The sequence below is a fragment of the Hippopotamus amphibius genome, chromosome 7 (genome assembly GCF_030028045.1).
Source record: "Hippopotamus amphibius kiboko isolate mHipAmp2 chromosome 7, mHipAmp2.hap2, whole genome shotgun sequence".
NCBI lineage: Eukaryota > Metazoa > Chordata > Mammalia > Artiodactyla > Hippopotamidae > Hippopotamus > Hippopotamus amphibius.
Genome location: NC_080192.1, coordinates 18,098,685 through 18,113,794, shown reverse-complemented (window position 1 = coordinate 18,113,794; position 15,110 = coordinate 18,098,685). Strand labels below are relative to the sequence as shown.

At 41.2% G+C, this 15,110-nt stretch overlaps 1 protein-coding gene across 9 annotated transcripts in view; it reads right to left on the bottom strand.

The window, feature by feature from the left end:
- The window catches only part of GLT8D2 (glycosyltransferase 8 domain containing 2), a 48,277-nt gene that overhangs the window by 778 nt on the left and 32,389 nt on the right, over positions 1-15,110 (bottom strand). For all 9 annotated transcript variants that reach the window (XM_057741134.1, XM_057741138.1, XM_057741141.1 and 6 more), the window contains 6 exons: positions 12,274-12,445; positions 8,242-8,359; positions 6,929-7,013; positions 6,224-6,336; positions 3,907-4,073; positions 2,885-2,997 (listed from right to left, as the gene is read on the bottom strand). In XM_057741134.1, the coding sequence (XP_057597117.1) occupies positions 2,885-2,997; positions 3,907-4,073; positions 6,224-6,336; positions 6,929-7,013; positions 8,242-8,359; positions 12,274-12,445 (768 nt within the window). The remainder of the gene's footprint in view (positions 1-2,884; positions 2,998-3,906; positions 4,074-6,223; positions 6,337-6,928; positions 7,014-8,241; positions 8,360-12,273; positions 12,446-15,110) is intronic.

Genomic DNA, 15,110 nt, shown 5'->3' with positions numbered 1-15,110 from the left:
CTTCATTGTGTTTAAAGGAAAATAATAGGTTTGTTAGAAAATTAAAGTTTTACATTAAAAATTTGAATACAAGGTCATCATAAAAAAAAAAATTGGACAAACCAATGTGTATATAATGAAAAATTTACCACCTACCCTAATTTTCCAAAATAACCACTTTTAAAGAGTTTCTCATGAAATTCTTCCAGTAATGTTCTACCTGCGTACCAGTGCGCGCACGTGTGTGTGTGTGTGTGTGTGTGTGTGTGTGTGTGTGTGTGTACCTTGCCTTTTAAAATTACTGTCTTGGAAAACTTTCCACAGCAGCACATGTGAATTTAGTGAATCATTTTTAATGACTGCATGGAATGGATATGTGATTGTTTGTTGAGTTCCTTATTAAGGACATTTACGCTGTTTCTAGCCCTTCACAAGCATAAACAATGCTAGAATGAACAGTCTTCTATGCATATCTTGTACAGATATATCTGTAGGATAAAATCTTATAGATGGAACTGCTAGATTGAAGGGTCTGTGCCTTTTAAATTTTAATAAGAGATTGTCAAATTGTCCCCCAAAGATTTTGTGTTTCCTTTCTGCCCAGAGTTTATAGTCCTTGTTTTTCTGCATTTTGCATCCTTAATATGGCAGCATTTTCTTTTAAAGTCTTGTTTTCACCGTATAAAATGTGACTGAGAATAAGATGTACTTTTTAACAAACAACTGCCTCTGTTTGAATATTACTTCCCTCATAAGTAATCACTTAGAGACTATGCATTTACCCTGATATTTTTATCGATCAGAATATTTTTAGAATATCTCTTCCAGATCTTACATTAAGCTCTTGTGAATATAAATTTTTTTTTAATATCCCCTATCATGTTACATTTTCTTTCTAGGAAAGAGAATGTGATATTTTTTAAAAAACAACTGAAAGTCCACTGAGTCAAGAGAGGATGAATAGCTAGAATGTTGTTATTCTAGTTTAATGTATGTTGTTAGGGGGGAAACCCTTCCCCTCTCCCTCCCCCCAAAAGATGTCTTCTATTACTCATAAACATAGCTGTGTAGGGAGTTGCAGAAGAGGAGCTAGGTGTTTGCGCTATAGCAGCATAATTGGAATAATTATCAACTTCCAAAGAACCTATACAGAGGAGATCCTCATCTGGGGAGCGGAGCCTTCACGTGAGAAGTCTCCACAAAGTCAGACATCGTCTTTCAGCCCCACGACTGAAGGACTCTGTAGGAGCTTGCAGTTTTGCTTTTAGCTAAATAAGCTTCATAAGTTTTTTAAAATCTTCAGCCTACCTGTTTAGACCCAAACTTAATACCCATTAGTGTTACACTGCTTTCTGCTTTCAACACACTCTAAAATGGAATCGTTTTTGAAATGATTTCTGTATAGCTTTACTTTGCAGAGCATCCCTGATTCCAAAACATTCAGCACAGATGTAGGCTCTGTTCTGCAAGGAAAAATGACTTCTCTCCCTTGAGAAGATTCTGCCCCTTCCTGCTTGTCAGTAAGTTAGATGGTTCATAAAATGTAATTCCGAATCTCTGTTCCAAGATCATAAACTGCTCTAACCTTATCGATCTAAGCTCCACACAGCTGTTCCTACACATTTTTTATAGGTATTCTACTTTGAAGGGATTTTCTACACACTCGTCACATGGAAATGTTGATATTTGACCTAACAGTGATCCCAACATTATTATAAAGTGAATCATACGAATATTAGTGTCCTTAATGTCCCCGTGTCTCTCTTCTGTGTGTACAGATGCTCAGGAAAACCAGGGGAGGTTCTGGGGAGGCAGAAGCAGATCTATACAATGTCATTCAGAGGAGACAGTAACCCAGCTCCCACAGTTGTGTCTGTCCTTCCTTCTGCAAGGGAGAGTAGGGAACATACCACCTTGCAGGACTGTTCTGAGAGTTAGAAGTAATGTTCACATGTATCCCTGTAGCCTAGCCCAGGGGTTGGCAGTGTATGGACACCTGGTAAATATAAGTCCACAGTCCATTGTCTCCAATTCTAAAATAATCAATCCCCAAATGTCTGGGAACAAAAGCACTTCTAATAACTTCTTTGGCAGCAAAATCCATAACCCTCTCAGGGTATTGCATAAGGTAAGTACGTGCACAACATTACCTTTTAAAAATTCAAAACCTTTCTAAATTTCTAAACAGATCTGTCCCAGTGGTTCTGGCTAATGGGTTGTGGCCACGTGTTTGAATGCATTGGAATGTCTTCTGTGCCAGGCTCTGTTCTAAGCAGTTTACACATTTTAGGTAATTTATTCCTTGTAAAAACATAAGTTTCTGTTAGCTTCCTTTTGTAAGTGAAGAAACCAAAGCACAGGGCGCTTGAGTAAGTTGCCCAAGATCACAGACAACAGCAGGGTTAGGATTGCCGTCCACACCCCAGAGCCTGTACTCCTGCAGTGAAGAGTGAATGAGAGACCTGAGGGACTCACGTAGTGCAGTCAGTAAACAACTTCTTTTTAAAAGACAAATTGCCAGCCATCTGAGTTCATCACAGACTGTTACGCCAATTCGTTTGGTTTTGTCCACTATAGGCTACTGCACGAGGGCAATAAAGGCATGTGAAAAAGGTCTGACAGTGAAAGTTCTATCTTAACAATAGTTCGTGTTTACTGAGCACATACCATATGCTAAGCATGAGTCTAACTGCGTTTCCTGAATTCCTAGAAACACACGTCTCAGGTCATTTTTGTCAGCTGCATTTGCAGAATCTGAGCAGTGAGGCTTAAATTACGTGTCCAAGGTAACCTCCAAGGTCACCTGGGAGAGTTGAATTGAGGAAGCTGGTACAGTGGTGCATTGCCTCACACCTTGGTGCTCACCGGGTCTATAAAATGCACATTTGTGTTCTGAAATACTTACCCAGGTGTCTTATGTGCCACAGGGGGTTGATGGTGGAATATTTCCCGTGAAACACAATCAGCATTGGCGAGGTGGCCACCCCTCCTCCCAGGGAGCTGCTGTAGAGATTTTCCCTAAGAAATGGAATAGAAAAGCAACATTTGGCCTGGAGTCCCACGGACTCAGATGGTGTAGAATCTAATCATTTTAAAAGGTGTAAGACATTCCCTCACTATATATTAAGCCTATGGCCTTTCATTTTTCTCCACCTTTTTATTTTGAAAATTGTTAAACCTACACAAAATTGTATGAAGAAGACCATGAACTCGCATATATTGTGTGAGTACTTTGCCATGATTCACAGTGTTACTATTTTGCCATTTTACCTCTCAGACTCTTATGGCAAACATCAGAGATCCCAAATTCTGATCATACATTATTTAGAATGACTTTACTCACAAATTCAAAGTTATGATAATATTAAAAATACCCGGATTAGAAAGACGGACAGGATGTACAATGCCATGATGATAGTGGTTGTGTTATTTTTGTTTTCTCTCTTAAAACTTTGATGATGAAAAATGATCAAGAAACTCAACATTTTATTTTACTTTTTTAGCTTTAAGTCAGTGAATGTATTATGCATATTTGAAAGTTGATTTAAAAAATTCAGTCTTTAAAAAGTTGACTTTATAAAATAGTTCTTAAAAACAAATCTATGTAAGAAGGAGAAACTCGATAAGATAAATGACTTGCAGTTGAAGACATTCACTAGAATTCTGGGAGAAGATTTAAAAATCACGTTATTAAACAGCTTATTAGAAAATGTTTGCATAAAGGGATTGCACAGGATCTCACTTCCTATGACATATCACTTGAGAATAGATTTTTCATCCACTGCTCCCTTTTTTCGCAACAGTGCCTCTGTAAGAAAATCTGACCCCAGATGTCTGAAATATTTCTAACCCCTGAGCTATGCATAGAAAATTAATGGAATAATTTTATTCCCAAGCATGGAAAAAATGGTTGAGGCCCACACATACTCCACATTTTTTTGCATCCATTTCTCCAGTTGTTTGGTGATACGCTGGTGCTTCCATTCCGTCATGTTGGCAACGATCACACCAGGATTGAACGAGCAAGTGCTGGGGCTGATGCCAAGGTCTTTTATCGTCTTCTTCCGGTAGTCCAGATAGCCCATGTATGTGTTCTGTAAAGGAACAGGATGTACATGCTTTTGACCAACGAATCTTTTATTTCTGGAAAATAAACCACTTTCTTGAGACCATTGTGCAGTACCTGGGCTTCCTCCTATGTCACTGGCCACCGCCTAGAATCCTCTCCCAGTTTTCTCTTGTTTCCACAACCTCTAAAAGCTGAGTGCCCCTGGTCTCATGCACGGCATCTGCTCCTTTCTCCAGCATGAACTCCCTAGACAGCCTCTGCTAGTCTCAGGGCTCCAAATCTCTCCATGTAGACAGCCTGGATCTCTCCTCTGGATTTCCAGTTCCACTACATCTGCCAACTCAAGTCATCCTTCTGGATGTTTAGTAAGGCAGCTCTCCTTACATCCCAAAACTGATCCCAATCCTATCCCAAACCTGCTCTCCTACAACCTGCCCTACCTCAGTGGCAACGCCATCCTTCCAGTTAGAAAACCTAGGGTCATTAGGTCATCCTAGACTTCTCTTCCTCACTCACTTTTCATCTAGATCTCAGCAAATCCTGTTGGTCCCGTCTTCCAAAATATATTCAGAAGCCAGCCACTTCATCTTTTTTTTTTTTTGCCCCTGACTGAGCCACGTGGCTTGTGGGATCTTAGTTCCCTGACCAGGGATCAACATGGACCCTCAGCAATTAGAATGCAGAATCCTAACCACTGGAGCACCAGGGAATTCCCCAGAAGCCAACCACTTCTTACTGTCTCTACTACCTTCCTGGTCCAGATCGTAATTACCACTCACTGGATTTCTGCCACCTCCTCCAAACCTGTGTCCTGCTTCCACCCCCACTCTGTCTCAGTGTTACTCCTCTGCTCAAAGCCCCTCCAGTGGCTTCCGCTCTCAGAGTAAAACCCAGACTCCCTAAAATGCCTGCCATGCCCTCCACCATCTACCACAACCCCATTACCTCTCCAACTTCTATTATTCTCCTGCCTTGACCCCTCTGCCACACTGACCTCCTTGTCCCTTTAATACACCAAACACATCCCTGCCTCAGGACTTTGGCAGTTGCTGTTAGCTCTTTTGAAATGTTTTTCCCCTAAATATCTGTTAAGATAGTTCCCGCCATTCTTTCAGGTGTGGGTTCAGAAACATTTCAATGGAGCCTTCCCTGATCACCCAACTTAAAATCCAGCCCCTCCACCCTGATCCTCTGTTCAGTATTTTACTTCTTTGCTGACCGTCTCTTCCCACTAGAATGTAAGCTACACAAAGGCAGGAATTTTAGTTTTGTTTACTGTGTTACTAGCACCTAATACAGTGTCAGGCGCATAGCAAGCACTCAATAGCTAGCTGTTGAGTGAATGAAAAATGAGGCAGGACCCATCGTTTCACCCACAGGAGAGCTGCCATTATCCACCTCATGTGATACTCAAATACAACCTGGACATAATGGAACTATTTGAGCACTTTTCTATGTGCAGGCACTGTTCTAAGAACTTCACACGCATCACCTCATCAGTTGCATGCGGTAACTTTACATGTATTAACTAATCTAATTCTCCCAATAATCCTACCAGGGAAATATCAATGTTATACTATTATTACCTCTCTTTGGCAAATGAGGGGGAAAACGACTGGTTAAGTAACTTGCCCAAGGTCACAGAGCTACTAAGTGATGCGGCCAAGATTTTGACAGAGAGCTCTGACCCCAGGGCCTAGGCCTTAAAGTGTGTCACATCTTAAATGTCACACATATAAAATTATTTCCTGGAACTTTTTTTTGAAGAACAGCATTCAATTCGTAATAGCATCTTGTATTTTAAAGCCATTCTTTTGGTTTCATTGTTACATCTGGGTTCAACTTCCTTCATTTCTACCAGGGTAAGGAGCTCTTTACCTTGGAACAAAATCAATATTTGTCATCATGTTATTTCATCACAGCTCACAGAAACACGACCAAATAGATGTTATTGTTGCCCTGTTTCAGATAAGGAAAGCGGCACTTGCAGGGATGAGTAACTTGCCCCAGAGTCTGTGGGAGCAGAGCTGGGATGTGAATGGGAAGCCCAGGCCCCCGTGCTGTCTGTCTCCTAGCAGTTCCGACCGGCCGTCCTCTCCAAGGTGAGGCTGACACTCGTTCTGAAGTGCAGGGAGGAGAAGGGGCGAAGGGAGGATGCCCGAGACACGTGCCCACCTGCAGCCCCACGAGTCTGTGTATGTCCTGGGAGGAGGGCAAATCGCAGTCATCCGAGAAAGCCGCCGCATGGCCCAGGGCCAAGGTGGTGTCGTACAGCTCTTGGATGTCCCCTGAATTTACAAACATGAGGAGTTACAGTAGTATAGCACTCATTCTAGGGCTAGATAGAGCCTTAGAGCTTAAACAATCCCTGATTTTGCTGTTGGGGAAAAGTATGTGATCCGTGCTTTCAAGTGGCTTGGCAATTTGCTTTATAAGAATAGCTCGTATCAGTTTAAAAAGCCACTTGATAATAAGCTCAGATCAGCATTGGTCAGATTTCTTTATTTCTGCTGCTGTGTAGGTACCACACCAATGCTCATCTTATTTTGCATGCGGGAGAGAGGCAACATTTAACACCAAAACTTAGCTCGCTTCTAAGAATGTTATCAGTGAGGCTTTATCCCCCTACATTTTAGGGGTGCAGGGAAAGGAAAGGCTACCAGCCTACTGGTAGGGTGGTTCTCAGAAAGTCAACTGGATTGTCCTGGAAAGTATCAACCCGTTTTCAAAATATTCCCTGGTTTACGACAATACTATACTCCCAAATTTAATAAGCAATCAAAATCAGTGAGCTGCTAGATATTTCAAAAATGAAGAGAAACGGTCATTCTACTTATCAGCTGCTCCTTTTCCGTGTGTTGTTGGCATCGGTGAGTGTACCTTGTACGATTACATCATCGTCCAAATAGATGACTTTCTCGTGTTGATGGATAAGCAGAGGGAGATAAAATCGAACAAAGTTCAGCTGTTAAAACAACAAAAGTAGTGATGGCGGGGAAGGGACAGAAGGTTCGGTGGCTAACAGAGGTGCTGGGGGGTCAGCTTTGACCATGGCCTCTGCTCAGCTCCAGGTTTGGAGCAGAATAAAACAGAGGCTGCAAAGAGGCCTCATCTGAGCTTCCTGGTACCCAGCTTACCTGAGCGCTGGGACTGAAACCAGCGCTGATCAGCGGTGCTTCTACATCCAACCCCCCCCACTGCTGAGACTGTCTCCACTTCTATCTCTGTGAACTGCTGCAGCGGGAGTCACAGAGGCTATCAACCTTTCTGGCCACAAATTGCCTGCCTTTCTCTACACTCAGTAATTTGACTACTGCCAACTAAAACAGCCTTAAACACACACACACACACACACACACACACACACACACGTGCGCACATCATCTCACACGTCATCACATCACACACACAAGCTCAACCTCTTAGCTCCCTGAACCAGAAAAAAAGCCAGAGAAGCATGGGCTGAGGATGGGGGGGTCTTAACATTTTAATAGCTAAAATACTATGTAATGCAAAGTCCCAAACCAGCTAGCACGCTTGATAATAAATATCTGGAATTGGGAAAAGATCATATCATTAGAGGGCTTAGAATTTAGTTAATTTTCAAGGATGGATTTCAATAATAATCACATGTAGAAGGTGTCTGCATTTTCTGTAAACCTGCCATCAAAAATACCACTCTTTATGCAGAAGAGGGTCCCTTTTGTAAGAACCGTTGCAGTAAAACACCTTAAGATTCCCAATGCCAAGGAAAAAGTTGGTGACTCCTGAAAATACTAGTAGGTACATGAAGTATATAATCCATCTTGTTACTGTTTTTCCTTAGCTGCTGGGATATTCTAAGCTAAATGTAATGTCCAGTCACAGGACACACAACTGCCTGTGTGTTGGGAATATTTTTTCCTGGCCTCACTACCTGGCCCCTCCCCTACTCCACAGGTATATTTACACACATAAATGCATCCTACATTTTCTTATGGTTCATTTCTTCTTCAATAGCTTCATTATGTTTATGTAAACCATCTTACATCCTTTCTGCAGCAAGTGACTCATAAATTATAAATAAGCAAAGTTTGGTGGAGATGTAACACTGCGAGGCTTCAAAAACATCCCGTGTGCATCCCGGTAGCTGGTGCGCCACACTGAACAAGGTCTCGCCAAGAACTGTCCCCACATGTGCAATCCCTACTCACGGGCTGGAGCAGTTCAGGCCTCGAGGAGTCTGGTCTGATCTTCCCTTTGAGGACCACAGGGTTGAATTCCACGATTTTAAAGTTTATTTCTCTCAGTTTAGAATGTTCGATCCATTTTCTAAACAGATGACAAAAACAAAAACAAAAAACCTCTAGCGCACACCTCCAACCTTTCCTCAATTTGCCTATTGCCTCAGAGTCTTGCCTTCTTTGCAAGTTAAAATGTGTGTAACCTTAGTAGAGTCTAGTCTATAAATCCTTCTGATTTTTTCCCCATCTGGTTTGGCTTTGAATCTTTTTTTTTTTTTTTTCATTCACATAACTCTTTCTGCAAAGGAAATGAAGCAAAATAGTAATAACTATCTCCCCAGATCCACATAATCTCCACAGGAAACTGGAAGAACAAAAAGTGTTCCTTCTTTCTTATAAAGCAGCGTCTGGGACTGCCGGCATGCTCTTTGCCAGGGGCTAACAGCTCTGGAAGGAAGCAGGGCATCCTGAACTTGCTACTTTGACTGAATTATGTTTACTCTGCTGTTTTGACTCCAAGTATGACTTGAATTTACCTGTCTCTTAATCTTCTCTCCTCACTCCGCACCTTCTCCTCTTTTTTCTCTCTACCCTCTCCCCTTACGTTTTCTCGGTCTTACAGAACTTGTGACTGTATATATATTTTTAATATTTATGGATGTATTTATTTATTTGGCTGCACCGGGTCTTAGTTGCAGCACGTGGGATCTTCCTTGTGGCATGCGGGCTCTTAGTTGTGGCGTGTGGGATCTAGTTTCCTGACCATGGATCGAACCCGGGCCCCCTGCATTGGAAGCACGAAGTCTTAGTCACTGGACCACCAGGGAAGTCCCACTTCTGACTAGCTTTTATTTAATTCATAACATGATTCTTGGTAGAAATAATCCCAAAATTAAATTTCCAATTTTCTTTTTAATGTGGGTCACACATTTTAAAGCCACACAGGGTAGCATTTTTGCTGATTAAAAATCGACAAAAGGATCCAATCTTCCAAACAAAACTTAGACCTGCAAAATTTGAACCATAAAAAGCAGCCTTTTACATAATGTTCTATGTCAATTATATCTTAATAAAGCTAGGGAGGAAAAACAGTCATGTCAACAGGAAAAGGAGAGACAACCAACAGAGAAATAGGTAAGACACTTGAACATGCACATCCAAATGGTCAGGAAATGTGTGGGGAAAAGGGTTCAACCTCATTAAAAATCAAGGAACTTCAAACTAAAACCACAGTTCAGTACCCCTGGACACCCATCAGAATGGCAAAGTTAAAAAGACTGACTGAAATTCCACGAGCTACTAAGCCTGTATGCCATAACTGCTGAACCTGTGCTCTAGAGCCCAGGAGCCACCACTGTTGAGCCCATGTGCCACAACTACTGAAGCCCGCATGCCTAAAGCCCATGCTCTGTAACAAGAGAAGCCACCACAATGAGAAGCCCGTGCACTGCATCAAAGAGTAGCCCCCACTCTCTGCAACTAGAGAAAGCCCACACGCAGCAATGAAGACCCAATGCAGCCAAAAATAAATAAATAAATAAATAAATAATTTTGTAAGAAAATAAATATTTTTTTAATTAAAAAAAAAAAAAAAGACTGGCCATGCCAAGTGTTGGTGTGGTGGGTGTTACAGGGATGTGTTTACTTTAGGATGATCACTAAGCTGTACACAGGATCTATACAATTTTCTGTTTTTGTGATATACTTCAATGAACAGAGTTTTTAAAATATTTTAAATGGGGTGGTGGAGGAGACAACTGAGAACTGGGAAACAGTCCCTGCTTAAACATCATAAAGTCCTGCAGCTCATGTCTCTTGTTCAAGTACAAACCCTCACTCTTATTACACATGCCATCCTTTTAGGTTTGGTTATCTGATTTTCCTACCCACAGATAATTAAAGGGCTGTTAACAGCAGGCTAAGTGAACAGTCTGCAACAATAAATGATAAGAAGAGTGAGAGATGAGACAGAAAATCCCACAACAGCCAAGGACCATTTAGATTAGGAGCAAATGTCTTCCATATCTCAGTACCTCCAGTGCTGTTTCCAAAAAATCTAATTATAGAAGTCAAATATAAATACATTCTCCTTATGAATGATGGAAATAACACTTGAAATACCTTGAATTTCCCTTCATCTCCGCTCTCTCTACTTCCTCCATCTCCTTAGAAATAGTCACTGTTAAGAGCTGGGGATCTTTCTGGGTCTTATTCTTTGCAGAGACACATGCACACATTTATCTTTTGGGGGTTTTCATTTCATCGCTATAGACTGAATGCTGTGTCTCCCGTAGATTTGTATGCTGAAACTAATCCCCAGTGTGATGGTGTTTAGACGTGTGGCTTTCAGGAGGTGATTAGGTCATGAGGGTGGTGCCCTCATGAAATGGGATTAGTACCCTTAGAAAAGAGGCCCTAGTGAACTCCCTTACCCCTTCTGCCATGTGAGGACACAGTGAGAAGGCAGCCTGCTATGAACCAAAGTGAGCCCTTACCAGACATGGAATCTGCTGGCACCTAGAACTTGGGCTTCCCAGCCTCCAGAATGTGAGAAGCAAATTTCTCTTGCTTTAAGCCAAGCCATCCAGCCTGTGGCATTTGGTTACAGCAGCTCAAATGGATTAAGGCATTCAAAAATGGGTCATACTATATGAGGTATACTGCAACTTGTATTTTCCACTTAATAACATGCCTTGGAGATCTTCTATGCCTTCTTTCTTTGTTAATAGCTGGATCATATTCCATAGTTCATTTAAATATTCTTCTATTCATGGACATTTAAGCACTCCACAATATTTTTACTACTTCACATAATGCTGAAATTAACATTGTTGTACATATATTTTGGTCATATGTACTAGAATTTCTGTAGCATGAGATTCCCAGCTGTTGAAATGGAATGGTGAGTCAAACTATATATGAATATACCATTCTATTAGATATTTCCATATCACCCTCCCAAAATTACTTTGCCAATTTATGAAGTGTACATTGTGTAAACAAAGAATAAGCATGTCCATTTCCCTGTACTGCACAGTGTTGTCTTATTTAATTTTTACCATCCTGATGAGTGGACATTTATATGTCATTGTTTTCATTTGAGTTTCCCTATAACGCCTTTTCATGTTTGCTGGCCATTTATTTTTTTTTTTCTGTGAATTGTCTATATTCTGTGCTCATTTTTCTACTATATGCTTGTCTTTTAAAATTTTTTTGGTAAGAATTCTTTATACATTTTGCATAGTAATCCTTTGTCTATAGTACATGTTGAAAATATCTTGCCCAATCTGTTTTGTGATCAATTTCACTTAGAGTTTTTCATCAGTTAAAACTTTTTAAATATTAGCAGTCAAATCTGTCAGTTTTTTTTCTCGGGCTCAAGGAGTAACTCTCTATACCAAAATTATATAATTATCCCGCATTTTAATACTACATTTAGAATTTTATTTCCTGTTTATTTCTTTTAACTCCAATTCCAATTTATGTTTCAGTATGGTGTGTGATAGGAAAGACACCACTTTGCAGTTTAAAAATTATAATTAGTGATGACTCTGAGCCATACTAAATGATTATATTATGAGAGTGAGTCCAAAATTATGTGCACTCTGGCGTAGAATTTATAGAAGTTTTAATACAACTGGAGTGTGGATAAGTTTTGTCTCACCCTCGTATGTTAATAGTCTCTCAAGTTAAGAAAGCAGAGAAAAGAGAAACTTTTAGAAAGAAAGACTCATATAAACTGCCTCAGGATTGGGTTTCCGCCATTCATGAGATAACTCCCTTCTGCAGGATGACGCACTGCCCTACCAGACCAGCGAGGCTTTGCTGAGATTTCCTTAGCTAGGCAGCACATCTGTCTGGCCATCAAGTAAACCACACGCCATGCCCTCGTTAATTTGAAGGACATTTATCAAACCAAAGGAAGAAGGGAATTCACGTTAGGAAAGATTAGGACAATCAAAAGAAAGTAGAAAACTCCAAAGTCTGTAGTACACAGATTACCGTATTCGGGACAGAGTGTTCCGGAGTCCAACTACATAGAACAAAATGTTGGCATCGGTGTTGCTGTAGACGCTGTTGATGGCAGCCATCGCAGCACCCATCCTCCCTGCTGCTGCACAGATCACCACCGGAATCTCATCCTCCATGTCCTCTGGAGCCTCAGAGTCGTCATCTGGAAATATCAAATTCAGAGTCTTGGAACATGAAGGAATTTCACAGTCTGACTTATCTTCCACACGCCAGGGGGAAGATAGCAAAGCGGGGAAGAAACTGGATATTCTTCAATATTCAGTCTCTCCTTCTTCTCTTAGAACATTGTAAATTTAACTGGCACCTGGCCAACCACTAGAATATTTTCCAGACACCCTTGCAGCTCTTTGTGATCAAGTGCTGACCAATGGGATGTTAGCACCAGTCTATATGCAACTCCTGGGTTTGCCTTTAAAAGTAATGTGCTTACCCTCCCCTTTTCTTTTCCCCCTTCCCATTGGCTGGAATGGTGATATGATGATAGGAGTTAAAGCAGCCATCTTGGACCATGAGATGGAAGCTACCTCTTGGGGACACCACAGCTGTAAGATAGAAAGGATCCTGATCTAGGTGATTATGGAACTGACACATCAGACTTTCATTGGAGAGAGAAAATAAACTTCTATTTTGCTTAAGTCACTATTACTTGGTAAAGAAGCCAATTGGATATCCTAACACATATACACAGTTGAAATATATGTGAAAACCTGAAAAGCCTCATTTGATTCAACAGTCCTCTTCTCTGAATTGGAATATTTACCTTGCCTACACTGCTACAAAATATACTGCTTGTTGTTTTGTTTTGTTTCTCTGCACTGTGCAGCTTGCTCCTGGACCAGGGATTGAACCCGTGCCCTTGGCAGTGAAAGTGCAGAGTCCTAACCACTGGACCATCAGGGAATTCCCCAAATATACTGCTTGTGATCTTCCTTTCTGTCATCATCCACCCCCTTGTCTCAAAGCTGATGGCAAGGAAAAGGAGATTAATGAAAAACTATGACTAATGCATAAGATGAATAACTGATTATTCTTCCGAGCCTTGGCTATGATATAAAATGCTAATGTCAAAACATCATATTTCGGTACCACAATACAACTTTTAGGTATGAAGAATGACAATTATCAGGATGTAGCGTATTCACTGTCAAGTGGCCATCTGATTTTCACTTAAAGCTCTCTCTCTTTCTTTGCAGATACCTTTTTGCAAAATCCTATTATTCAGACCCAGGGTAGTTCTAGCTGATATTTAGTCTGACAAAAATGTATGAAACTGTGCTTTGTGTAATTTAAGAACTATTGAAAGGCCTCCCCCTTTGTCTCCTACATCTCTTCCACCACCTTGCTACCATAACTGAAATTTCCACCACTACAATCTTTTTTTACAGTATATCTGCTGGCATGAGCTAATACTCACAGCATCATGTTAAAGGTGGGGGGAGACTACAAAAGTCTCTCTAGTATCTGATCCCAGTTTGATACATACATACTTCCAAAAGGATCTTTGTGTATTTATATAATTATAAGTAATTTTCATTTCCTTATCTGTGTTTCTTGTATTTTCCAACTTCTCCAAAGTAATTACAGGTTGCTTTTTTTTTTTTTAAAGTATTTATTTATTTTATTTATTTATTGGCTGCGTTGGGTCTTTGTTGCTGCACATGGGCTTTCTCTAGTTGCTGAGAGCGGGGACTCCTCTTCATTGTGGTGCGCGGGCTCCTCATTGCAATGGTTTCTCTTGTTGTGGAGCACGGACTCTAGGCGCGTGGGCTTCAATAGTTGCAGCACATGAGCTCAATAGTTGTGGCTCACAGGCTTAGTTGCTCTGTGGCATGTGGAATCTTCCCGGGGCAGGGCTCGAACCCATGTCCCCTGCAGTGGCATGCGGATTCTTTACCACTGCGCCACCTAGGAAGTCCACAGGTTGCTTTTATAAAGAGAAAAAAAAAATCTTAAGGGATTGTTCCTTTTGGACTGAACTATCATTTTGGGGAGGTCATCTAATCATGTAGTATGTTGCCGAGTCACATGGTACCTGCAGGCCTCTAAGTGATCTGCCTAAATGCAAGTTTGACTATGTTTCTTCACTGCATAAAGTTGTCCCATGGTTGCTATAGGATAGAGCCACATTCCATTCCTGACACACACAGATTTAGTCTCTGTTCAGTTCTCTAGCCTTGTCTACTTCTATTCCAGCGATGCAAAACTACCCGTGGTTCCCTGAATACTGGCACCATGTTGTCCCTTATCTCAACGCCTTTGCACAGACTGTTCCTGATGTCTGGAACACTCTTCATCCCCTGCCACATGGCTAACTATTACATATTCATTCCAAATGCAGTATAGACATCAGAGCCCCCGGGAAGACTTTAACAGCTCGCTAACACAAGTAGCTCAGCCCTCACCCATGCTCACTCTGTCCTTGCTTGTGGGTGGATTTACCAGCTGCACTGCAATTTATTTGGCTGCATGTCTTTCCTTTCTCTCCTGTAACACTAGGAGCTCTGTGGGAACCGGTACAGTATCTCGTTCATCTCCATATCCTCTGCAGCTAGCCCAGTGCTTGAAACACAGTATTGATAGATTCTCAATACATTCTGGATGGATAGATGGCTGGCTGGCTGGATGGATGGATGAATTTATTAGAAACCTCTATTTGAGCACTTACCACATTGCATGGGAAGAAGCTATTCATGTGTCTGTCTCCTTCACTGGGCTGTAAGCTCGTATTATCCCCACTGAGTCTGGCACCTGGCAAGCACTTAAAGAAAGTTTGCTGAAATCAGCTAAACAGATCTGATGCATTGGCC